The sequence below is a fragment of the Alligator sinensis genome, unplaced genomic scaffold (assembly GCF_000455745.1).
Source record: "Alligator sinensis unplaced genomic scaffold, ASM45574v1 scaffold1084_1, whole genome shotgun sequence".
Lineage (NCBI taxonomy): Eukaryota > Metazoa > Chordata > Crocodylia > Alligatoridae > Alligator > Alligator sinensis.
In genome coordinates, this window is record NW_005842677.1 from 721,402 (window position 1) to 747,817 (window position 26,416).

General features: G+C 40.3%; 1 protein-coding gene across 3 annotated transcripts in view; it reads left to right on the forward strand.

The window, feature by feature from the left end:
• DNAAF5 (dynein axonemal assembly factor 5) overlaps positions 1-20,698 on the forward strand; it is a 54,004-nt gene extending 33,306 nt beyond the window's left edge. For 2 of the 3 annotated variants that reach the window (XM_025215796.1, XM_025215795.1), the window contains exons 7-13: positions 762-905; positions 6,671-6,839; positions 10,474-10,621; positions 14,338-14,488; positions 16,590-16,746; positions 19,160-19,351; positions 19,902-20,698. In XM_025215796.1, coding sequence (XP_025071581.1) covers positions 762-905; positions 6,671-6,839; positions 10,474-10,621; positions 14,338-14,488; positions 16,590-16,746; positions 19,160-19,351; positions 19,902-20,032 — 1,092 coding nt within the window. In that variant the 3' untranslated portion in view covers positions 20,033-20,698. The remainder of the gene's footprint in view (positions 1-761; positions 906-6,670; positions 6,840-10,473; positions 10,622-14,337; positions 14,489-16,589; positions 16,747-19,159; positions 19,352-19,901) is intronic. The other variant, XM_025215794.1, reaches the window with a different exon arrangement.
• The last annotated feature ends 5,718 nt before the right edge of the window (positions 20,699-26,416 follow it).

Here is a 26,416-nt window from a genome sequence, read left to right on the forward strand (position 1 = left end):
AGTACTAGCTAAAGATTGGCCCTGTCCATCAGATAAATACCATTTTTGTGTAAAAAGTATTCTTAAGTTTCATCTGTATCTGAAAAGTGGAGCTAGCCAGTTGTAAGACAGTGGCCTCTTCCACTGGTAACATTAAACCTACAAAATTATGAAATTTCTGCCTACTGTTTTCTGTTGTGCTTAGTTAAAAACTTTGCGAACTGACAAGAATATTGAGTGAGGTTCAGGACCTATTAAAGTCAGAACTTCCACAGACTTCAGTTGGGCTGGGATTTCACCCATTAAGTTGCAATAACTTGGATAACCTGGCTATGATAAAACCACAATTTCAGGTTTTCTGTGCTTCTATAATATTGTCTCTCAGTGTTATGTGACATTCAGGTTCTGAACAGTACTTGGGAGTAGTGTAGTACCTACATTACAAGTTAAAGTTCCACTTCAGGAACTTGGAAGTATAGAAATTTCCCCCCAAGTGTCTTAATACATTTTTATCCACAATACAGCAATCATTTTAGAGATGGGAAGAGGATCATATGTATTAGTTATCTATATTTATAAAATAATTATTTATAAACGGTAAATATAATCCTCTTCCCATCTTGGTGAGGAAAAACTATGTATCCAGTTTATCAGGGTACACAAAATTTCTTATTTTTTGCTATTGCTTGTTAATCTCTCTTCTCTGTCAGAGTTCATAGACTGAAAGAAGGGATGTCTACTGATTCCTAACGAAACATATATATTCTGTTTCTCTGTTGTAGGTCTTATATGTAGAACAATTGCTTGGCTGTGCACAAGCACTGATTGAATGCTGCCAGGAAGACTGTAAAGACATTAGTTTGCAGCTTATGAAAGTTTTGGTGACAATAATGGCAATACCTCGTTTGGAACATCTTCATGAAAAGGTGATGTCATCTGAACATGCCATTCACAAAATCCTGTTTGGTTTTTTTTGATACTCTTGGTAATATGATTTGTCTCAGTGATGCTTCTATCAGTCTCTCTGCTCTCATGCTTTAACATTCAGGTTTCTCAACTCGGAGCAGTAAAGATTAAAGAATTTGAAGTGACACAGTCACTGTGGGTGGAGAGAGAATGCCATAAGCTCTGTCTGTCTGCGTATTCTTTTCCCATAAATGAAGTCTGATTTTTAAAGCATGTAGGTCCAGCTTCTTAACTGGCATAAATCATAGCTTAATTAAAAATCTGATTCATACCTGCTGATAAACTGGACCACATCACTGTTGTCTTATCTTATAAATTTCTTCTATATTCATCAGATTGCTTTGTTATTGTAAGAGAGAAAAATGTGTGAAGGAATTGAGTATAGGAGTGGGAACCTTAGAATTGCTTAGTCTTAATTGCAATTCTGATTTGGACTCCATCTTTGGTCTCAAATAAGCCATTAAACCTCCTTGTCCCTATATACCTCTGCAGAGCTGCTGTGAAGGTTACTTAGTGCTGTGGAACCACTGTGAAGAATCGAGAAAACCATATAAAAGTATCATTATTATTCACTAGTAAACATCCATACATCAGACAACTCTATGGTGTTCTGTACCATTGTTACTTCTTGATTCTCTTACAAGACAATCCTCATATCTGCTGTGCTGTTCTTCCAGGTTCCTTTTTTAAATTAAGGCCCAAGTAGTAATTATTGGAAATAATGCACTGACTCATAGAGTGCCTTTCATCCCAGTATCTCAAATTTGTTTCTCAAATATTAGTTAAAGCTTTACATTAGCCTTGTAAGGAAGATGTAACAAAGCCAGGAAGTATTGTACTTTTTTAAAGATCAAATACTTATTTTAGAGAGTGAAAGTTAACGAGTCTGAATATTATATAAGATTAAAAATCTTTTAATTTTAGATGTCATAAATCAAGCATCCACAACCTAGAAATGTCACCTCATGTGCTCTTCCCGTGTGAAATTACTGTCATCTAACTTTCAAAAGACATAAAAAATAGCCTCTCTGATTTTCCCTTCTCATCTAAAACCTTCTCAAAGGTGTAAAGTCTCTAGGAACAAATTTTCCCCAACTTTGTTCATCTAAAAACCAACATTTCTCTGTAATATGCTTTAGGCAGGCCAGCCCATGGCATTTTGTTAGCTGATCCAGAGCTTCACATTCAGATAATGTTGTATTTGTGTGCAGCTAAAGAAAATTGGAACGGCTTGATTGACCCATTGTTTTTTCTGTTGGGCTAAAAGAGTTTTTCAAGCAATCTGACCTGATTCTTTCTGCAATACTGGTTCTGTATAAAGTCCTACTAATTTATATAAACAAATAGCGAGGAAATTGTTGTGTTTTCACCCTTGGAAAGGAAAAAGAATTGAGTAAAGGAAGATTTGCCTGTACCAGTTGGTCACGATAGCTTATCATCTTCATACCTTCCCACAAGACAATAGCTACAGGCTCTTTATCTGTACAGAACATGGGACTAGTCCAGAGAGCCCTTATATGAGCTACTTCTATTTTTCAGTATCAGGGATTCTGTTTTGACAAAGGGAGCAGGAATCTTTCGTTGAAGTTGTTCTCCTTAAGTAAATCAATTTATCTTAAAGAAATTACAAAACTCAAAAATGTAGGAGTTGGGATAAAGGGCTCCTCCAAAGGGAAAAAGAAGATCCTGAGGAGGATCTCAGATCTAAGTTCTGAGATGCACCCCCCCCTAGACCAGGGAGTATCAACCAGTGTGTGCATCTTGGGTTGCCCCCAGATCTGCTACTTTCCTCACACCCTTCAAAGGACAAGCTAAACAGATAAGTTCTGGCTCAGTCTTATGCCTGCTTATCTGATCCTCCAGTCCCTTTGCAAAGAGGTGAACACACTATGGCTGTTTGCAGACGTTAAAAAAAACACAAAAAAAACAAAGTGGGACTTTTCTTTAGCATTTGCTTTAGAACTCAGCATGTTCTCGTGCTGAACCAGCGCATGCCCAGAAAAGGCATCACATTAGTTGGACCTCTCACCCAACATCTGTGCTTTAGCGGGGCTTATTTTGCACTTTTATCTAATAGGTGATTGAATTAGCTTTAGATAAAAGCAGCAAAAATCCCCGCTACAGCACCCGATCTATATAGACTGCAGAGCCGGGTTGAAGTAACACACCGCTCCTTCTGGTAAAGCTTGGTTTGGTTTGGTATCTGCAAGCAGTGTATAATATATAAATTAGCTTTTGAAATTGGGTGACACTCAGTACACAAAAGTTATGGAGGGAGGGTGCCTTGAGAGTCCAGTGAGGGTTTGCCTCAAATCCAAAAAGGTTGAGAACTGCCCTAGATATTGATTAGAAAAGAATAAAGACATTTCATAGAGAACCATCCCTGTAAAGGCTGAAAACAGGCCATTCACACATGGTCTAAGGCAGACAATATTACTAAGCGGCCATATTTAATCATGCAGTTTTCTGAGACTGGTCCCAAATTCTTTTCTATGGACTAGATGAGCTACTAGCCCCTGCAAAGTGGCAATTTCCAAAAGGATTCTTATGTTCTTAGGCAAACATTGCAGTGCTTTTACACTAGTTGACCTTTTCACCTCTCATCAGAATCAAACGTTTAAATGATGTTGGTCGTTCTTTAAAATCAGGAGCAACATCTGTAGATACCATGATAATAGTTGAGCCTTTTGTCTAACCATTATCTCGCCTCCTTAATTCTCTCTTCCCTCCTCTTCCCCAAACTAAATATCAGATAAATCAGCAGGACATCTTTATGCAGTATAACTCCTTGGTGGCCTACCCAAGCCTGCTTTTCAACTGGCTTCTTAAATTTGATAACTCTTCTACTTCCTCTTCTATTGCTTCAAGGCATGATAATCCAGAGGCCTGTTTTTACTAGTATTTATGGCCTCTCACTCGCTGGCTCTCTCCAAAGAGGCATACTCTTTGAAAAGTATTCAGAAAGAGGGGAAATGAAACAAAGCTTAGACAAGTATAACAGGTTGCAAGGAGTTTTTCTTGAGCTGAAAGCCCTGTTTTGTGAAGAACTTGTGGGAGACCTCTTTATAACCTTTGTATTGAATGAGTAAATCCACAACCCAAACTACCCATGTTACTCATGCTTGCTGCTTTGGCTACAGAATGGATTATAATGCGGACAAAACCCAGTTTCAAAACCTTTCAAATCCATAGTACTAGACAAAGGAGTTTTATGAAGGTAAATCCTGGTTCTTAAATAAGACAAAATCTCTACAAGAATAGTACATGTTTTGGATGTTCCCGCATTTAAGGATTATTTTTACAGTTGACATTACTTTGGATGAAAATCCATGTTCTCATTAGCTTTTCTTGCAGCAAGTTAGATAGGGAATCTGGCAATGAGATTATATAGTTCCAGTCTTTCAAATCTGTCACTAAGAGAAATAAAGCCTGCTTTTTCAGTTCCAGAGTTTCCTAACTCCCAACAATTTCAAAGTAATTTGAAGCCCTCAACACTTCTGAAAACCAGGCTAGTAATACTTAACATTCATATCAAGAATTTATTCCTGATATCCGTGCGGTTTGCAGATCTGCAAGTGTCCTTTCTTTAGCTTTAATCTGCTTCACATATTTACAAGGAGAAGCACTGCTTGTGCTTTTTGAGTTAACTAAGAATGTTAATACATTTTTCTTTCTTTCTTTGGAAACTTCACTTAAGTATGTTTTGGTTCATCTGCTGCTTTGTATTCAAGGTGCTATATGATCCATATGACTTCCAAAATCAAAACATTTTAATTAAATTAGTTTTAAGTCTATAGAAAACAATTTACATTTAGTTTTGTAAGTGGAAGTTTGATAGTTCGATCCTGAATTAACAATTCATCTCAAAACTTGTTGACTATATACACACATTACCCAAATAATTGTATTACTAAATCCATGTTCAGACAGTTAAGTAAGGGCACAAGTCACAGAGATTAGGGGTGCACCGATAAAGATTTTTTGGTCCGATACCAATGGCCGATTATTGACCAGCAATATTGGTTGATACTGATCCAATTGCCAATATGTAGCCTGGCGGCTTGGAAAGCAGCATCTGGCCAGTTAGTCTGTTGGGGAAAGGGGCGTGGGGGAGGCGGATCGAGGCCCCATGGTGAGGGCGGGAGGGGCTGAGGCAGCGGCTGCCCAGCCGTGGTAGGGCAGGGCGCAGGATGGAGTGGGAGGAGTGGGGTGGCTCCAGCCACTGCACGTACCCCTGGGGAAGCAGATCTGTGTGCAGGGCGAGGGTGGGCTGCCACTGTACAGTCAGGGCTGGGGACTGCACCAGGCTCTTCCTGGCGGCTGCACTCGGGCAGGCAGTGATGGCCCTGGGAGTGGGGAGCTATGGTGAATTTTGGGGTAGCTATAGCCCCCCCCAATACCTCCCTTCTTAGTGCCATTGCCGCCACCCTGCCTGGCCCCTGCCTGGCCTAAGCACAGCTGCCAGGGAGAGTCTGGTTCAGTTCCCGAGCCTGAAGCACCAGCCCCACCCTTGCCCTGTGTGCAAATCCAGGGGGCACATGCCCCACCATGCCTCCACAGAGGTGCATGCAGCGGCTGGAGCTGCTCCCTGCCCCCCCGGATGAAGTGCCAGCTCAGTCCTGCATTCTGCCCTTGCAAGGCAGCCCCTGCCCCTGCTCCGCTCCCTCCCTCACTGTGGGGGCCTCGATCTTCCCCTTCTCTCCACAGACTTACCAGCCAGCTCTCCAAGTTGCTGGGCTGTACTCCTGGCCGCGCATGCACATGGCATTTATCCGCAACATTATCGGCCACATCAGCCAAAGAATGCCGATTTCCGATAATGTCAATTTTTCTTTTATCGGTGCCAGTATGATACGGACTGATGCATCGGTGCACCTCCAATAGAGATAAAGGAGATCACACTGGATGACCCAGTAATGCTCCTCTGAATGTGAGAGAATCGTGCACTCTTAATATACTAGTGATTCTAGTCCTATGCTGAACAATCAAAATAAATGCTAATGTCTTTACTGTCTACCTGTCCTCTAGAAAATAGAGTAAGACCACCAACTGGGCGCTTAGATATCATGGTAAGAGCACAGTTTATAACCCTAGATAGACAGAACTTGTATCAGCCACTAGGTGGCAAGTATTTTAGGCACTGCTGGACTGAACTTGTCCAGATTTGACCTGGTAACCTAGAGGTTAAAGGCTTTATGTTCCATTATCAATCTCTTGAACTATCTAGTCTATCAAGCAGGTTTATTTTGATTGTTGGCATGAGAATAAATCAGTATTTATACTTCAAGTCTCTGTCTCAAGAATGTAAAGTCAGTACTTTGATTAGATAGGCTCGATGTCTTCTAGTGCTGACTAATGCAGGACAAGTCTTATTAGGGTTAAAATACTTTTGGACATGAAGACTAGCCCCTGCCAGTCTTTTCAATCATGAGCCCACAGTGAGATGTATAACTAAGCTGTGAGTCTCAGGGTGCAGATCTGTTTGTTTATGGATTTAATGTGTTACTGGTGCAAATGGAAGTGTTCAATATGTTGTAAACCACCTGTGAACAATGTTCCCATTGTGTCTTTTACTTACAACTGCATTTTTTATGCCTTTTTATCTGTTGGAACTCTTGACGGTGTTGATGGCATGGCCATCCTAGTCAGAAATGTATAAAAATCAATTTTTAACAGCATTTTGGTTAAGTTTAATATTTTAGCTTTTTTCTTTGTTTTCAAACAGGTAGAGGAGACTATGTCCTCATTAGCTGAGGTACAGCATTTGAATGGCTTTCTTGATCTCTACAAACAACATATAGTCCAGCTTATGGAATGGGTGTCTCTGTCTCATGATAATTGGACCTGCTATTCTCCAGAATTACTACAGTTAGATATCATTGCCACTCATTCAGGTATGACTTGCAATGTCACGGCATCTCCCAGGATTTTTAATTTGACAGATGCCATAGATTCTAACCATTCTGTGTTCTGCAGTATAAAATAGAGACACTTGAGAAGCAGGATAAATTAGCCCACACAGAGCTTTTTGCAGACTGTTTCCAGCACATAGGCTAGCTCGCTTAGATCTAGGCCAGGTATCTCAACGTTACACTGCAGTCTGCTCTATTGACATACCTAGCCTTAGTCATAATGGCAATCTGTTGGTAAAAGAGCTTAATAAAATAGTTTTTTGGCATAGCTGTTATTCAAGTACAGATGTAACTGGAATTTGAACTCAGGTTTGAAATGGCATTGAAAAGAAAAGAATGGACTTTATGTAGAGGAAGAATTAGTTAAGTGGTTTCTCCTTCTCCCAAGGCCAATGCTACATACAGGATAAGGCCTTCTCTGTCATGATTCATCTGTCTATGCACTTACGGTCTTTCAAGTCCCCTTCTGCTGGGACCAACACCCCAGCCTACTTCCCCTGTGCTGTATGTATCTAGTAAAACTCACCCTGGACCTGTAGGGACAAGTGCCCTTTTATCATCCTGATTTTTTTTTTTAACCTTCTAGTTCATGTTACCCTAATCTCCCTTCATCTCCAGATGTGCTTCAAGAAGCCTTCCTGAGTTCTTTACTTTACTTTTGTTCAGAGATGAACTCCAGTAAAAATTCTGGCCATTCATAGAGGAGAGAAAAAAAACTATCCAATGCAAGTGCTGAAAGGTTAGCATGACTGCAATATCCTCCCTTCTTTTCCATGATTGGGAATTTCTAGACATTTGTCTATATTCTACTTAATGCAAAGTAAATCATAAAATGTCTGGATAAACATTTTGGCTTTTCCCTATAGTGATGACATGTTGTTGTCTATGTTTTCTGTCTTGTCTGGTACAGCAACTCCTTATAGTGCTATTCTCATGTTCTTTTCATTTCTACACATAATGTTTCTTTTAATCAATTCAACAAGACTTACTCATTTCCAGTTACCTATTTTTTTTTATTTGAATTTATGTTGAAATAAGTGGTTCAGATTAGTTTGTTTGTTCTTCATCTATTTAACTTACTATTATCAAAGTATGATATATAGCATTGCTTTAAAAATACTTCAGGATCTCCATAGAGTAGTGCCTCTTGGATAATTGTTATAACAATACAGTCTTATTTATTGGCATGAAAGTTTAGCAAGCTGTATTTTAGGCCCTGCATTATCTAAGTCTAGACAGCAGAAATTACTATTTTGTTCCAAGTTTAAGACAATGAATTTCCAGATATTTAATGATGTTGAACTTCCCTTGGAATATGAATACTTTGACTGGTCTGTCTTCACATAGCATAAATGGCAGAATGCTGTTGTCATTAGTGAAGTAATAGTGGAAATTTAACAGTTTCATTGGAAGAGAAAAGAAGCGCAAATGTTTTTAAATGTGACTTACAAAATGAAAAGAATTTGCTTGTTTCATGACCTAGAGATGGTCTGGAATGGTTCTTTTAAAGCAGGGGTTGTCAACCGGGGGTACGCGTACCTCTGCGGGTACTTAGAACAGCCCCAGGGGGTACGCACGGTGGCTCAGGGAAGTGGTGCGCGGGGGCAGCATGGAGTGTTGAAGGGCGGCAGTGAACTCCTTGCCACAGCTGTTGGCCACTCTGCACTGCCACCACCATGTGCTGCTTCCCCACCCCCCGCCACCACCATTCACCACTCCGCATCACTGCTACACGCCACCAACTTCACATCCAGCCAGCTGTCAGCACCCCACTGCCCCTGGTCTGGAAGGGGGTGCACTCCAGAAGGGGTACAGTCCTTAAAAAAGGTTGGAAAACCCCTGTTTTAAAGGATTATTTTTGCTTTTGTTTTCATTAGAAATATCAAAGTATTGTCAAGCCTGCTTTTGCTGAAGGATTTCCTGAATGATTAGTTTTATTGGAATAAACACAACACCAAAGTAAAACCTCAGCAGCTGCAAAACGAAAGTGGCTTGTAGTCGGGTTGTTTAAAATCTTTTAATTAAGTTTACTTTCATTGACATCTTAGCCACAGTTTATTTGATCCAGATACTCTTGCCCTTTTAGATAAGAGAGCTTTCACTGCAGTTCTCTAGTCCTTCCAAAACAGAGGGTAAGATATTAATCATAGAAAATTAGGGTTGAAAGGGACCTCAGGAGGTCATCTAGTCCAACCCCCTGCTCAAAGCAGGACCGACCATCCCCAACTAGATCTTCCCAGCCAAAGTTTGGTACAGCCAGGTCTTAAAACTTCAAGGATGCTGCATGTCTGAGCTTTAACACACTTACAAATGAATGAAAATAAAAGCTTAGAACCTTTCGGGTCTTTTTAAAGAAGCAACAAAAGCTCATTTTCCCCCTTTAAAAATACTGAGTTAAATTGTGGTTATGTATTGTTTGGAATGATGAAGAGATTAGTGTTCTGGTGTCCTGTTAATAAACAGAAAAGTTAATGTGAAAAAGATGAATATTCATTTCAGATAGAATTGCTATGATTTTTTAAAATTTACATGACTGTTCTGAAAAATGTCTGCGCCTGGCCCGTACAAACAAGACCTCTTATATACATTTTAGAAACAGGCAATACTTAGAATGTTCTCTTAGTTACTGCAAGGGAGGCCCCAGAAGAAGAACAAAGGGCACCTATACACATGCCGGATGTCTGCTCCGTTGCATGCTAATTAACACGCTCCAGCAATGTTGGCGTCACGTGTATTCAGTAACCCCGCACTTTAAAATGGCAGCGGGGGTGCTTAAAAAAAAGCTCATCAAGTGAGCTTTAGTTAAAGTGCCCCCACTGCCATTTTGAAGTGTGCAACACTGAATACATGTGACACTGTGGGTGCTTGAATTAGAGCAGCTCTCAGAACTGCTCTAATTAAAGTGCTCCCTCCTTCCACCTGGAGCACATGATGTGAAGATGCCCAAAGACTCTAGCCTGCTCTGTCTGGATTGATTTCAAGGATCCAGCGGGCAGTTTGTCATCGTCTTGAGATTCAAAATTTGGCTACTTATCTCAGGCTCCAAGAGCAAACCAACGATCAGGATTTGTTGCCCTGGACTTCGGACCATTCATGGGGATCCCCCACCACTTAAAACTATATAATAGGAAAGTTTTCAGCTGTGCTTTCAGGCAAAGTTCACTGGAAGCTTTGACAGGTTCCAGGCTTCTTAAAGCAAACCCACTTGTGAACCATTGTATTTCCAATTCATTAGATTATACTTCTTCAGAACAAAGTAGAGCACCAGCCTTTTCATTAGAGTTGAAGGGTTTTTTTCATAGCCGCCCTTCAGCTATGAAGTCCCACCCCCTGATAGGTAGTATGTACTAACATAGAGTATGTCTGTACTGCACGTTGCACTCTAAGATAGTTCTGAAGGAGCTTCATAGTTCCTTGCCAGCCTGACTTAACTCCTGACACCTACGTTGAAGCATATCTATGCTGCATTTTGCAGTGTTTATATCCATCATTACTTTGAATGCCAATTTATCTCTTGCTGGACTTGTATGACAAATGTTTAAACATTATTTACTGCATTAATACTAAACATTATTTAGTACAACTCTGAAACAGGATTTCAATGTTTATTTTCTAGGTCCTGTCATTGGCAAAGTTCTTCCCAATTTTATTCTCATCCTAAAGACCTGTTTTCAGCCAACCAAAGACCCACAGATGCGTTTAAAGCTTTTTACTATTTTATCCCAGGTGCTTGAGAGAGCAAATGAAACCATCAACTCTGAGGGGTAGGTACAGTTGTGATTTCACAGCTGCCGTTTAAACAATACTGTATCATTCCAAAATTATGTTCATGGTGGTTAATTAACCTTTCTAATTGCATTTGTGTTAGTATGGGGGAGAGGGGAATTTCATATCCTGAAGTAGAGGTCTCAAATACTTTTTTTTTCAAACCCTGCTCAAAATCGGTCTACATGGCACAGTAGTTTAAAAAAAAAATGCCTAGCCTGTGTTCTTTGTAGAGGTTCCACCATGATGAGTTGTACCGGTAATGTTGCAATGGTGGGAGGTTTTCAAAAAAATTGCTGGATTAAAAACACTTAGCATTTCTGTGAAAGTTAAAATAGGAAATTTAGGGGAAAAAATGGTATCTATTTAGCTGACTGCTACATAAATCATCAGTCTGTATCCAGGTAAAAATTTGCAGCTGAGCAACAGAAAGATTTATCATCTACTTTATTTAAAAAAACAATTTCTAATACAGTATTTAAAAGGGTTGAACTATATCCCCAGCAAGGAATTATTATGACTCTTTAATGGCTAATGTTGTTTTGTCCTCTTGTGTATCTTTCTCTCTATCACTTACAATATGTTTAATGCCTTAATAGTGAATGTCCACATCCTGCAATGGAATCTACTAACGTGGGAACCCTGATTTTCACACAGGGTCCCAATGAAGTCCGTGAGAGTTTGCTTGATTTGCAGGTCCTTTCTAGCAGATGCAATTGTCGGATCAGGGCCAAAGTGTGTAATTAAGATGGCAGCTGATAAAGCCCTCCTTTTGTAACTGAAGGATTGCATGCCATATTTCTAACATGTGCTTACAATGTACTTTCAGAATATTCAAGGGTCAGCCCTAAATAATCCTGTTGAAGTCAATGGGATTACTTGTTTGACTAAGGGCCTCTCACATGAGTGGTACATACACAGTTAGGCCTTAAATTTGTAAGTCTTTGTCCTACCCTAAAAGGAAGGAAAAAACGCCATTTGGAAAGGACTTTTGCTGCTCTGAGATGAGCCCGTTTGCTGTAAACTGATGCATTTTTTTTCTCTGAACTGCATGGTCTAATTTAGAATCCAAGCTCCTTGGGAGCAAGACTGCCTTCTGGTGTGCTTTGTAGCATTTGGAGCACTTTGGATTAATAATGTATTGTAGATTAAATGCTGAAGGCACTGAGCTTGCATTCTCAACTTGAATCCAAAACCATTTGCAAAACAAAGTGATTTTAATTACAGACCTACTGACACTGACTTATGTGGGACTCATTTTTTTAATGTGTATACATGTTGTATATAACATAAATTGCATATCTTTGAAGTTGTACAATAGAAACAGAGAAACGAGACTAACCTAAACTTCCCCCCTACTCTAGTGTGTAAAGTAATTGATACCTAAATAAAGCGAGGATAAGATTTAATGATGTACATCTGTAAAATGGGGATAATGGTTTTAACCAATTTTGTACAGCTTTTTGATATCTACTGGATATGAGCTAGGTATTCTTGTAATTATGTACGTGGAACCATGTTACACTTATTTTAAAAACAAGTGATGGCAAATTCTTAACTGAGGAAATAAAAAGGGGGAAATTTCACTGCATGAAAGCAGCTCACCTTTGGCCGATACAGATACAAATATGAAATTCCATTATTTTATCAAATGTGTTCTTTTTATTATACAAACAACAATGAAAATGCTGTACGTAATGCATGGGGAGGTGGTTATCTGATAGTCTCAGTTTAGAAGTAACAGTAACATTCTTGTGTCTGAATGCCTGTCTTCTACAAAAAGATGTTCACCTTCTTTTAGTCACATAATAGCATTCGTTATTTAGAAGTAATTTGCTTTTGTTTTTCTTAAACAGTTTAATAGTTCAGATTGAGAGCTTTCAATGGACCTTGTTAAGCATCTCTTCTATAGCCATCTCCTTGCTTTGTCTTACTGTGTGTCAGTATTTTACTTGATTTGCCTCACTTATACCAAATACAAGGCATTTTTTACAATGATTTTTCCCAGGGAACATGGCATTATAGACAGCACAAAGTCTGGAATCTACCTTTTTACATTTTGACAGATATTTCTTTAGCCTTTAAAGAAGGTCTTACTAAAAACACAAAAGCAAGCAGGGGTCACTTAGTACAGACCACCTTGGAACTAAAAGGAAGATTGAAAGGATAACGATCAGCATTTAGGGCTTTTCGGGAAACCTTTCATACAGGAAATGACCGTTTTCTTTTTAGAAACACAATTAAGTGCCTCAGAATATTCACTTTTGAAACTTTAATTCCAAGTCTCATTTCCAAATTGTAATTTGTTTGGAGGGGCTGCATGTCTCTTGTTTATTACTTATTCATAAGTGCCACCTGCTGGCTAAGAAGCAGAAATGGGAACATAATCTCACATGTCTCTGATTGCTATTATAGACTGAAACAGTTTAAAAAAAAAACAAAGCCAAGCCAAGTGTGTGTATTTGTCATATAGAATATAATTTTCCATTTTTGGGTATAGGGAATAAACACCTGGCTCACTCTCACTAGCAAAGCAGACTATTTAAATCTTCTCATTCATATTCCAGTAAGATTATACCCAGAGGATAAACCTGTTCTCATAATGGTTTTGTATCCATCCAGCAAGGATAGGTGGCAGTAGTTACATCCCTGAGGCACAGCAATCACTACCAGTTCTTACGACCTTGACAGAGCTGTTGACGAAATCTTTCCCATGGCTTTTTTTTAAAGCTGTTTGGGGACTAGTGCTCAGCACCAATGTACACATTGAGTACCTCCAGATGCATGTTATGTCTTTGTAGGAGCCACTTAATTTCACCTACAGGGACTCTTGGAGAGGTCAGCAGCAGTTTCTTCTCTTTTTGTTGCAGGGAGGCATTCTCAGGAGGCTGGTTTCCAAAATTTTTACCCTTTTTCTCATTTTAATATAAATATTGCTTGAGCTAGAGCTCTTGTGACTATCACCTGCTGCAAGTAGTCTAGCTTTACAGAACTCTTTAGTATTGTAGCAGCTCATTCAATAGGCGAGGCAGAAGACGGTGTTAATCTTGATCATGATCAAAGGTATTGCGGGTTTCCATATTGACAACCCAGAGCCAGCAAGACAAACGCAGTGCGTGTATGACATGCCATGTACTACTATAAACATGACCAGCATCCCTACCGTCAAGAACCAATTTGTGGTGCCAGCATCAGTGCAAGAAAATCCTGCTGAGCTCACATCCTTGATGGAGGTGGCTTCTGAGCTAAAGGGAAGCTGAATTATTCCAAGTCTCATCAAAGCAATTGTTCTTGTCATGTTATATAAGAACCTCAATGGAGCAAACACTAATGGATCATTGCAGCATTCATGTGAGGTGGTCTTATGTTATCTCCCCTTTACAGGTGGATAAATTGAGACGTAGAGGAAGGTAAGTGGTTTGCAAAGATAACATGGCAAGTTATTGGCAGACTGAAATAGGAGGGGAAAAAAGTTTGGAACCCCTTTTTCCTGAATGTTAGCTGTGTGTGCTTGAAGCCCAAATACTTAGCTGGAAATAGATAAGTAATGCAATGCTGCAGTGAAATGTATGATTATATTATTTATAATTTTATGCTGTGGTCTTTTTATTCTGTCTATCCTGCTTCTAAGAATGAAAAATTCTCTTTTTTGGCCTGTCAATCTCTTCACCACTTTCTCATGAACCTTTATTTGCTTTCTTATTTCTGGCTTTAGGCAGTTTCTAAGCTACCTTGAGATCGTGATAAAAGACATGTTGGCTCCTAATCTGCACTGGCACGCTGGAAGAACAGCAGCTGCTATCCGTACCACAGCTATATCATGCCTTTGGGCTCTTATTTATAGTGAAATGCTTTCACCGAAAGAGGTAAGCTCCCCCTTCACCATCACATGTACGAGGTTGAAAACCATCAGGAGCACAGAGTAAACTCAAACTTACCCTTTAAAAAGAATGTCCTTCAAATGTGTAATGCTTTTCACTGGTCTTTTGATGAATCTCATTGTTAAATTTATAGTAATTTAAAATACAAGGAGACGGTAAATAACTGAGATGGGCAGAGGGATGGGGGAAGAATTATATCCTTACTCAGGGCTGAATCTTGCAAGCACTAGGCATTCGACACAGTGCTCACTATTGTGAAGTGTAGTGGGGCTTTGTGCAGGCTCGAGTCTGCTATTGTATACAGCATAAGAACCATAGATAGTAAGCCTTAAAGCTGGGACTGCTAACAAGATTGGACCTGTAACTGATCCTTCTGCAGCAGCACTGCTATTAGCAATACATACTTCCACTGTACCATGGCAAAGGAAAATTGCAGTCTACCTTGGAGCCCACAGGTCCATCAGGAAGAGAGCTAAAGGAAAGAGCCAGGGAGGGGGGCTAGAACTGGGTGCAAGAACTAAATGGGAGGAAAAGCTAGGCACCTCAGGATGTTTGAAAGGTGTTGGCAAAATGGCCACTTGCGCTGATAATGCTGTTGTCTTCCACAGTGTTTAGGAGGTGATCAGCTGCATTATGGGTGTCTATACACGCGCAGTGAGGCTGCTCTGACACGCTGTAATTACAGTGCCGGAGCAGACAATCACAGACATTAGGGCTGGAAGGGACCTCAGAAGATTATCAAGTCCAGCCCCAATTCAAGATTGAATCTGCTAGAGCCGTGATAATTACTGCTGTGGTAATTACTGCACTCTAGCATCACATGTATCAGCATCCCTGGGCTGAAAAATGGCGACAGGGGCACTTTAACTAAACTTCGTCGAACAAGCTTTAGTTAAAGTGCCCCCACTGCCATTTTTCAGCCCGGGGGTGCTGAAACACATGACCCTCTGGGCATTTTAATTAGAGCAGCTCTCGGAGCCGCTCTGATTAAAACCCCACCCCTCCACCCCACCAGAGCACGTCTATAAACACCCTATGATACATGACATTTCAGCAGGGACCAGTCCCTTTCCATGACAGCCACGTTAGAAATACCCCAATGCTCATGCCTACGGCTATGTTCTCCTCACAGTCGCATGCATTTAAACTCAGTAAAGTTCCTCCAGATGCATACTCATCTAAACTGAGATTTAGAAACATCACCAATAGAAAGAGGGGATAAAAGAAAGAAAGCAGAAAGTTTAATCTAGATCTGGTTGGCCTCTCTTTGGGCCACATTATGTTTTGTTTTGGATTTTTTTCTTATGTATTTCATCTTGTGATGACAATATCCATGGTACAGGTCACATAAAAAATATCGTGGGGCAACATTAGTTTGCTGATTGCAGTAGTATCACTCCCTTATCCCTCTTATATGTGTTTACATTTGACAAAACTTTTTTTATATAAACAACTGACGTTAAACATGTTATTAAAATTAGCTTTTGGGGGTTTGCTCTGATTCAGCAATGTGTTTAAGCATATGCTTAACCTCTCGGGTCACACTGACTTCAAAGAAACTACACACGTTCTTAAATTAAATCATGTGCCTAATATTTTGCTTAATCAGAACTGTGGTATTTTTCCACAGTGACGTACAATAACAAATATACACATTAAAACCACAAAAATGTGAGAGTCAGCAGTGGGCATGCCATTTTATTAGAGGCCTTTAAATGCTTCCATTTAGATCATGAGTGCCATCTATTGGTGTGCCAATGTCACTTCTGGCTCCAAAATTTTGGAAGTCTTAGCAAAATGTTTAAAAAGAACAAAAAGAATCAAGTCACCTGAGAGCAAGTTAAACTCTTCCTGTTTACACTAGATTTGCCTGATGTATTTCCAAAAATGCTCACCAATTAACTGACCCAACAGCCTATGTTTGAGGGAAATAATAACAACTACAAATGAAGGATTCTTATATGTAACCACAGCTAAGAATTTTCTTTTTTTAAATAAACCATCAGGATTTCAAACAGACTTAGCAAATTAAGATAACCAATTAGTACTCTGACTTCTGGTGGTTTGTTTGTTTTATTGATTGCAGGTGCATCAAGTAGAAGATGCATTGATGACTCAGGTAATTGCCATGATGGATGAAGATTCTAAAATTACCCGATTAACGGCTTGCCGTATTGTCAACGTTTTTTTAAGTGTCTGTGGGAAGGAGTTTGGTCCAGATAAGCTCAATACCATTTATCCCGGTATGATTTGCTTTTGTATTTGTATCCTGGTACAGTTTGTATTTTCTGTAAATACTTTTCAAATTTAAAGTAATATTTTCAAATGTTCTGGTGTTATGGGGATGTAAGCAACTCCATAGCTAAAGCTGCCTTTGCAGGATTTTAGTGTTTTTGATGGTGAAAATTAGTTGGTTGTTGCATGAAGCACATCAGTCTTGGCCCTTGGATCTTTTATGCAATTTGCACAGCCATTTTCAACGTTGCTGATGCTAGGAATGTTGAAAGCAGTAATATAAAGTAGTAGGTATTTATTTCATCATCTAGTCCAAATCCTGTGCATAGAACCAGCATGAGGTCTAAGTTAAGTGAAATAGATGCAAGTAGCACATAGTTCTTTACATGTCAGCACTTTTCACCCAGAGTGAATACTGTATTTAGTTGAATCCAAGATGAGGTTTTTTTCCATTCAGCACGGAGGGGAGCCTTGTCTTGGATTTGAGTATAAGGTGAGGCAGCAGGTGGCTGCTATAGCTCTGGCTCTGGTCCTGACCTGGGCTCTGCCTACAGCCCCTGCTACCCCCCTTGCTGCTTGTGTCCCCTGTCCCCCTCCACCCCCAACCTTCACAGTTGCATACATACTTAAAATGGGATTACTGGGGGTGTGTAAAATTAAGTCAGTGGAACTCTATAGTGTGTGCAAAGGTAAAACACGCACAGTTTTTTGCAGAATCAGTGCCTTCAGTATCATAGTTGGTCTGAGCCTTTTGGACAGTGAAGGATATCAAGCTAAATAAATAGTGCTGTTGTATGTTTGTCCACTAGATGGAACTTCACTCTATATTATCCCCTTCTCCAGGCTTGCCTGCTTCTCTGCTGCATCTGTTCCCAACTAAGGCTGTAAAAATAGTACACATTTTAACTGCAGGGGCGATGGAACAAAAATGCATTATACAAACAGTAGCTACACTGTACTGCTTGCTTCTGCTGTTCAAACTGGTGCTGACAGGATACCATGACAATACTATAAATAGGCTCCATTTCTAGGAGTAATTATCTAGATTAGCAGTCCTCAGTCTTGGCCTGTGGGCCAGGTCCAGCCCATGAAGCTATGTTGTCTGGCTTGTGGGTCTCCCCACACATCAGGGAAACCAGTGAGCAGTGATAATATTAAATTGTAACTTCCCCACTGTCAGATTCCCAGATCAGTGGGGAGCCCTGCAGGCAAAGTGATGTGGCCCTGTATGCTAGATCACACTGGCATGTGGCATAACACCAATGAGAAGTGTTGGGCAGCCCACAGCAAGGTCCAGCATGCAGTGTGTCAAGCCAGTGTGCAGTCTAACTCAACATACCAACCTCACACGGGATCAGACCTTCATACCACCCCTGTGTTTGTGGGGCCAGAGGTTGAGCACCATGGTTCTAGATTAGAAAATCATGTAGGTATGCAAGCCACCAAAGAGATATTGGTGGTGTGCGTTTGTAGTAAGAATTAGTTATCACCCAACTGCATACAGTCGAGTGCAATTTGTTATCTGTCTACAGATTTTATATATTACCTATGAGCATAGCATATTTGGGCTGAGCAGTCTGTGTTGGGTAAGAGGAAAGATTGGTTTAAATATGTATAAAACCAAATAAGCCTCTCAAGCAGGGTGCCTGAATCATTAGTGTAGTAAGCACGTAGTACAGCAGGAACTTAACAAGTTAAGATTCTCACATTAGAGGTGTAAGTAATCATTGCAGTCACTAACTAAGCATCAGAAAATGTCCTCTTCACATCCTACTCAGTTTTAGCACCATGCATATTCAGATGGTCTCCAGTGCAAAGTGTTTTAACTATATAATATTGGGTAAAAACTTAAATATGTAACAGAAATTCTCTGCTAAAATGAGACCATAATGGTTCAAGTCCCATCTGTGTTTTTATAATGCTTTAGTACATATTAGGCATATGTTTATACATTTGATATTTTAGGAAAAATTCAATTAAATCTAAGTTATTTCATAAATGCCTTAACTCATTTTATTCAGTGTAACTAAACTTCACATTTTAAAGCACAATCCAATAATATTCGAAGTTTTTATGTTCGGGTTAGAAAAACATTTGTTTGGAAGATTTCAGACCAAGATGATCCTGCCTTGAGCAAAGGGTTGGACTACGTGATCTCCTGAGGTCTTTTTCAGCCCTATTTTATTATTATTTTATAATGAATGCTTATTAGGTAAATTTATATTTAATGTAGTCCAGCTCACAAAAGGTAACAAAAGCAATGTTATGAACATAATAATGAATGTTATGCTTTAATAATTATGAAATACATTTTATTTTTAAATTATTTTAATTTAAAAGAACAAGATATTGTTTCGAGTTTTAATTTTTATGATTTTTGCCTTGCTTGTCTTATTTCACTATGTAAACCTTTCTTTTTAGAAATCTTAAAGCGGCTAGATGATGTTTCACATGATGTTCGACTGGCAGCTGCTGAGACCTTAACTAGCTGGTTTAAATGCATTGGAGACAGTGATGGGAAAAGTGTACTTAAAAGCAATATTGAGTTTCTTTACCGAGAATTACTGATTCATTTGGATGACCCTGATCAAAACATCCAACAGGCAGTCTTAGGTAAGATTTTAGATGGTCTGTCATTTTAAGACTTTTTTCACATAAGAAAAAAGTCTATTTCTATAAAAATAGTACATATAGCTGGGGACTAGGGCTAGTGCATAACAATTAATAGAAGTTTCTCTATGGATTTCAGCTGGCACAGGACCAGGCCTTTATTTGAATAATGTAGCAAATTAGACTGAGCGATAAATTTAGCATATGTGGGCAAAGCCATCAGTGTTTTTGATCTATCTAGAGATTAGATAAATTAAGGGGTTGTAAATCACTCCCTCAGATCTGGCAGTAGTTATGAGTCACTGCAAGATACTATCATGCAATAGCTTGTTTAAAAGCCTCTGTCAAATAATTGATAGTTTCAGTCCATGTTCAAACAGGCTAATATCAATAGTGCAAATACAAACAAAAGGAGAAGAGTAAAACGATTATGAGAACTTACTCTCTGTCATTGATTACGTCCTTTCAGGTCAAATTTCAGGCAGTTTGATAGAGCATGGGGTAGAGGAGGACAGACTATTTGATAATTATAAAACTGTGTTCTTCTTCACAGAAGTTTTAAAAGAAGGAAGTGATTTATGTCCTGATTTGCTTGTGAAAGAAATTGAAGTAGTTGTACATAAACATCGAACTCCAGTCTACTGCAATCAACTTCTACAGCACATTCAGTCAAGAAGGAAATAGGGTATCTGAGTCAATGTCAGCAGTTTCTAGAGCACCCAGCATCCAGTTTCCATGAGCTGGAAATGACATGTTTTAATCTGTACAATAAAATGGGCTGAGTGATAAAGATAATGCTCTTTTGTAAATTTAATAGTACCTTCTATAAAAGTTAAATTGACAGTTCTACATCTCAGATTGCTGTTTCAGCCACCCTTTACATATTTAAAATTAATTCAATAATATAAAATATTTGGGATACAAGCTATCTGTAAATTTATTTGACAAGGCTGACAGTTGAGAGAGTTTCCTTATTTAAACGAACTAATTTCTGTATAATTTCTTAACCCTAAACCTAGACTATTTTAATACAGTTCGCTAAGTGTTAGCCATATTATAAAGCAGATTAAGGATTACGTTTGAAAGAAAAATAGTGTTGCATTGTTACAAAATATAGTTGGATCAGCAGTATTTCTATTTTTGTATTAATTAAAATATTTGCCGTTTTATTGTTATAATTAACAGAGTAGTGCCTTGGAATGCAAACAAAAATGTTGTATTCCAACATTGTGCTGAGTTAATCTGATTTTAGGTAACAGATTTTTTTTTAAAGATTTCTTTTAGCATATAGCATCTGGTATCTTTCTGAATTTACAGAATTTTGAGCTCTTTAATAAAACTTCATTTACAGTATCCCCTCTATTTCTGTCTGTGAATTATAAAAGAGCAGTGTTTATTTTCCATGGTTTGAAATTAAGATAAAGTTGAAAGATCACGGAAAACCAGGCCCATCATTTCTAAAAAGTCCCTGCTGTTGACTGAACTTTTTAGTCTCTTCATCCAAATGGCTTAGCTTACATGCACCATGTTTGTATGTTTGCATTGGCTTTACAGAACAGAGGTATCCTTATTGCTGATATTTTGGAATAGATTAGAAGGAAAGACTGGGAAGGAAGCAGTGGGTAGCATGAAAACTACAAAGATTAGAAAAGCTTGTGTGTGGACACATACACTTTTCACCTACTATAAACAAGGAAAGAGTTAGCAGGGAGGTCTTCAGAGCAAGGATAAAATGCAGGGGTGTCAAACTCATCTGGCCCTCTAGTTCCACAGGCCAGACAAGTGATGTGGGTACAGTTCATGGACCAGATGAATGGTATGTGGCCAGTAGGGCTGTGCGAAAGGCACTGTTCTGTTCTGACTTCAGTTTCGAGGTCTATACAGAACAGTGTTTTGTATCAAATATAATTTCGAGTCATAACAGCCTCATTGTTTTCCTTCGTCGAAACAGTGAGGCTGTTTTGATGCTGTTTCCACCATTTCACTGGACCATGGAGCTGGGGAAAGGAACTCATACGAGATGGTGAGCCAGGAACTTGCCATCCCCCCGCTAGATCTGGCTGGGGCGGGGAGGCAACCCAGCTGGGCTGCCTCGCCATCCTCTCCCACTCTAGATTGCGCCAGAGGTGGGGAGGCAGCCCAGCTGAACTGATTCCCTGCCCCCTGCTGGATGTTGCACCGGGGATGGGAAGTCAGCCCAGCTGGACTGACTTCCTATCCCCAGTGCTATGGTTGAAACGTTTCGACTAGCCTAGTTTTGTTTCGAGGCTATTTCAACAGCCTTTGTTTCATTTTGATTCTGCTGTTTCAACCTTGAAATGAATCGAAACAGTGTCAAAATGAAACGGCTGTCAAAATTTCGCACGGCCCTAGCAGCCAGCCCCACAGGGTGGATCGGGCCCACGGACTGCTGACTCTACCATGCACCCTCCACCCCCAACCCCTGCATATCAGATCCAGCACACAAGGCATTCACCCCAATTGTTTGGGACTGTGCTATACACGGTATCTGCCCCAGAGTGGCTGTGGGGGGGCAGAGGGACCCTATGTGCAGGGTGTCCCTGATGGTCAGAGTGGGCACCGTGCACACTGCAAGTCCATGGCTGGCCACAGTAAGCATCGTGTGCAGTTCATGTCATGGGCCCTGTTTATGGGCCTGGGCCAGCCAGCATCCACCATGTGTGGCATGTGGGTCAACTCCAGACCCAGCAGCAGCACCAGGGGCTAAATAATGGGCCTCCACAGGCCTTATCTTTGACACCCCTGATAGTCTGTTGATTTTAGTGGGCTTTGAATTAGGCCCAGAGAAAGGAGATAGGATATGGCTGAGGAAATACCCTATAAGGAAGAGTTAAGCTGAAGTGTTGTTGGACCATGCTGGTCCACTAAATATAAAAGAAGTTGGAAGAGCTGTTAGACAATCTTTCAGGCACATACTCCCCTTCTTCAGGTCTTGCAACTCTGGTTGGTTTAAGGAACATGAAGTTTTCTTGTTTTCTGTCCTCCTAGGCCAGGGGTGGCCAACCTGCAGCTCTGGAGCCTCAGGTTTCCGCCCCCCCACCCCAAGCTAACAGTAGTTTTTGATATTTCAAAGTAGGAATGTAATTAGGTTATAAAGAAATAAAACTAAGATCTAATAATAATTACATAGGGAAATATTATCAGAGAAATAAGTGAAAGAAAACCTTGCTAAAACAGACAAGTTGACTCATATTCTTAACTAAAACTTTCATATTTCTAAACTAAACTTCCATATTCTTGTTACATGCATAAAAACCAGGTAAATAAATTTGCAGATTCATGAACTCCCCATATGAAACATCCTTCTGCATGTGAAAATATAGTAGGTCCCTTTGACTGTAAAAATAACAAAACAAAAAAGGTTGGTGGTTTGGGGTGGGATGACTTGCCGCAACATAAATAACAGTATCTCAGTCACCCAAATTACTTGGCAGCCTTTCCTCCAAAATGATGTCATTCTAAACTGAAATTGCATGCGTTTTCTAGCACTTGCCCTATATATTTCCTGTTCCCTGCTCTACTCAAGTGTTTACAAAAGAGAATGTGTAAACTTGGCGACTAGGTAAGAGAAGATTTTAATTCCAACCGGTTTCTGTCAGTCGGCATTCACTTCTGAAACCTATCCTTGAGATCCAACAGGTCTCCAGCTGTATCTTCTAGGAGCAAGGCTGATGATGATTAGCTGTTATTCTTCCGGATGCCACTGCCAAGTATTATTCTGGTGTGAATACCATTGCCCAGCTCTCTTCCTATTTACACGGTGCTGTAAATGAAGATTGGGCTGTACAAAGAGGAAGATGTATCAGATGAAATCCTAACTTGAAAAGCTTGGAACATGAGTTGGATGCACTGTAGAGTGGTGACTGGATTTTGTAGAAGAGGGTTAGCAAATGTTCTTCAGAGGCAGAAAGGGAAAGTATGAGATGGGTGGGATGGCATGAAAGGCAACAAAGATAATGCAAATGGTATTCTAATCATCATGCTAATTTCAATACAAAGAAGACATCACTAAAAAGGATTTGTAACATATCCTACAGTCTTAATACATAAAAAGCCATCTTTAACCGCCTTAAATAGTTATATGAGCACATAAAATTTCTATACCAAACCCATCTGCAAAAGCCAAGGAAATGTTGAACTGCAGGACATTTGACTCCTGTGATACAACACAAAGTTTTATTCCTAAGACACAACCAGGTACAAATTTATTTTTGTAATATAGAAGGTCATTTTCCTATTATCTCAAACTGTCGTGCTCTTTTGATAGGTGTAGGCAGCTCTCCCCTAGCGTTGGGCATGTCTGCTGTCGTCTCTTTTTACAGTGCTATTAGAAGACCTGTGGACTTGGATTGACAAATACATTTAAAAAAATTAAGTGGCATCCATTTCTCTAATGGGTTGTCATCTCTTGTAAATATTCACTGGCTGTACAAAGGAGAATTAGATAATGAGACATTAAAGCAGGGCAGGTAAAGTCCAGACTCCATTTCCCAGCAGCCTCTGCCCATGTTGCTGCGGCCGGTTTCCATGGAGACCTCAAGGACTGTGGAGCCAGGACAGAGCAGGGCCCGGGTTTCCATGGTGACCAGGCCATAGTAGTGCTGGCAGGATGTGTAGCAGGACAAGGAGTTGCTCCAAAGCCAGGATCTGACAGCAGTGACAGCTTGGTCAGCTGGGGCAGAGCTGCCTGCACGCCCCAGCGACAGATCGCAGCTCTGCCCCAGCTCCAGACAGCGCTGTCACTGCTGTAAGATCCCAGCCCTGGCTCCAGAGGAGCTCCCCACCCAGCGGAGTACCCTGCTAGCGCTGCCGGGGCTAATCTCCATGGAAACCCTGGCCCCACAAAGCCGTGCTGCTCCTGGGGTCTCCATGGAGACTGGCTTCAGTGGCAAGGTCAGGGACTGCTGGGAAATGGAGTCCAGCCACTGACCAGATCCACCATTATGCCCACCCCTACATTAAAATGAGTAAAACAACCTAACCAGACCTTGAGACTCGTATACACCCCAGTGGTACAGGTTCCTAGTTACTGGGAATACTCCAGCCAGTACTAACATGTCACATGTGTGTACTAAAATGTTATTCCCACTACATCCCTTAAAATGTGGTCCTTATAGTACTTACCCCTGACTCTGACTTCAGATGGACTTCAGATATTTTGAATGACTTGTTACAGGTATGCCACAAGGTGACTGGGAAATGCGGTTTCAGATAAGCAATTCTATCAAACACAGACCTAGTCCAACTCTCATGGAACCAGTCCCCAAAATGGAAAAAAAACTTGGTCTTATTAAATATAAATGTAATTCATTAAAACTTATTGGAACATCTGAATATGGCTGTTCTGACTGGTTGATCAGCAAGCCTCATCTCACACACAAATAACCCCTGTGCAAGCAAAACAAATGAATTAAATACTTGCCCTAGAGACTGAATAAAATCCTGGAAATTTTAGCATTGACTTCAACAGAGCTAGGATTTCACTCAATCTTTCAGAGGTCTTTTTTTATAGGGAAGTGAGCAACTTGTAGCCAATCCAAAAGACAGCATATGGAAGCTGGTCTTCTTGGACATACAATGGCTATCTACAAAGAGTCTTACCCCGTTAAGTTAATTTGTAGTGATACAGAAAGTATGGAGGTAAATTAAGAAGTGGCAAATCAAATTCAAATTTATTATTAGGGAGCTGAAGAATCAACAAAAATTAGTTAACAGGCTAACGAGATTAATTCCCCAGGGCAGCTCAGGAACAGCGGTATCCTTGCTGAAGCAGCAGATGACAGCTATGGGGAGCATGGCTGCTTTGCCAGCTTCCGTTGTAGATAATCAGTTTATCTTGCTCATCCCCTGTAAGTCAGGACGCTGACAAGGTCCAACAGTACTAAGGTGTTCTGCGTGCCGTTTTAACGGATGACATGAGCACAGGGGATGGAGCAACATGAACTTTGGCTGACTTCACTGCTGACACACAATCCTGCCAAGTGAATCCTGTCCTGCAGTGTGAAGAAACAATTCTTGGGGGTTATCATTTGCCACACTCCAGACTGCTGGGGCTGGAATTTTAAAAATCAGGTGTACTTTATTTGTGTATTCTGGTTGATAACTTTTTACATCCTGCAACTTGACCAAGAGAACTTAATCATCGGCCTCAGTTTTTGGCATTGCTGCAATATTTAAGAAGCAAACAACATCAGAGGTGTGGTTATTCAGTTTAAAATGGTTTCTCCTGGAACTTTAAAAAAATCATATGTATATGGATGAGCTTCTTTTGACAAAATTCTGCATCTTAGACTAAATTTGACTTAATGTGCTAGAAACACAGAGCTTTACTGGCACAACTGAGGGGTGGAAGCAAAGTCAGCTTCCTCCGCTATCCCGCCTCACCAGACCTGAAGGCCACAACAGTCCCCAGGATGTGCTCTAGCAGCTTTGATAGCTGGAACACAAGCCCAGTCCCAGAGCTCGGTACACCCTGACAAAGTGCGATAATGTGAGCTATCCCTGGGGACATAGTCAGGTGCAAGAATCATGGATTAGCCAAAAGCTTCATTCCACAGGGCATAAGCCCCAAGACAAAAAAGGGGCCCATCAGGGAAGGACAGGGAGTCAAGATTTTGTCTCACTTCTGCACTGCAAGTTATTCCAGCTTTGTACCATCAAGAGGTTTGCAAAGGATTTGAGCTGATCCTGGCTACCTGATGCCCTTTAAAAGATCCTCCAGAGCAACGTTTCTCAACCTGTGGGTCACGATCCAAACGTGGGTCGCAAGAATATAGAATGCGTTACGAACAAACTAAAAATGGATCAAGGTACTTTAAAAATGGATTCTCCTTTAAAGAAGAAAAATGTGGGAAACCGTGGCTTTCCCCTTGCAGCCTACAAGGGGCTGCTTGCCCCCCCACATCCTGCTCCACAAACTGGGGGGCTGGGGGTGGGGAGCAGTAGGTTGAGAGTGAGGGGCACCAAACCGGGACTGACCATTGATGTTTGCAAATGGGTCATGGTACAAAAAAAAGGTTGACAACCACTGCTCCAGAGTACCTTTCC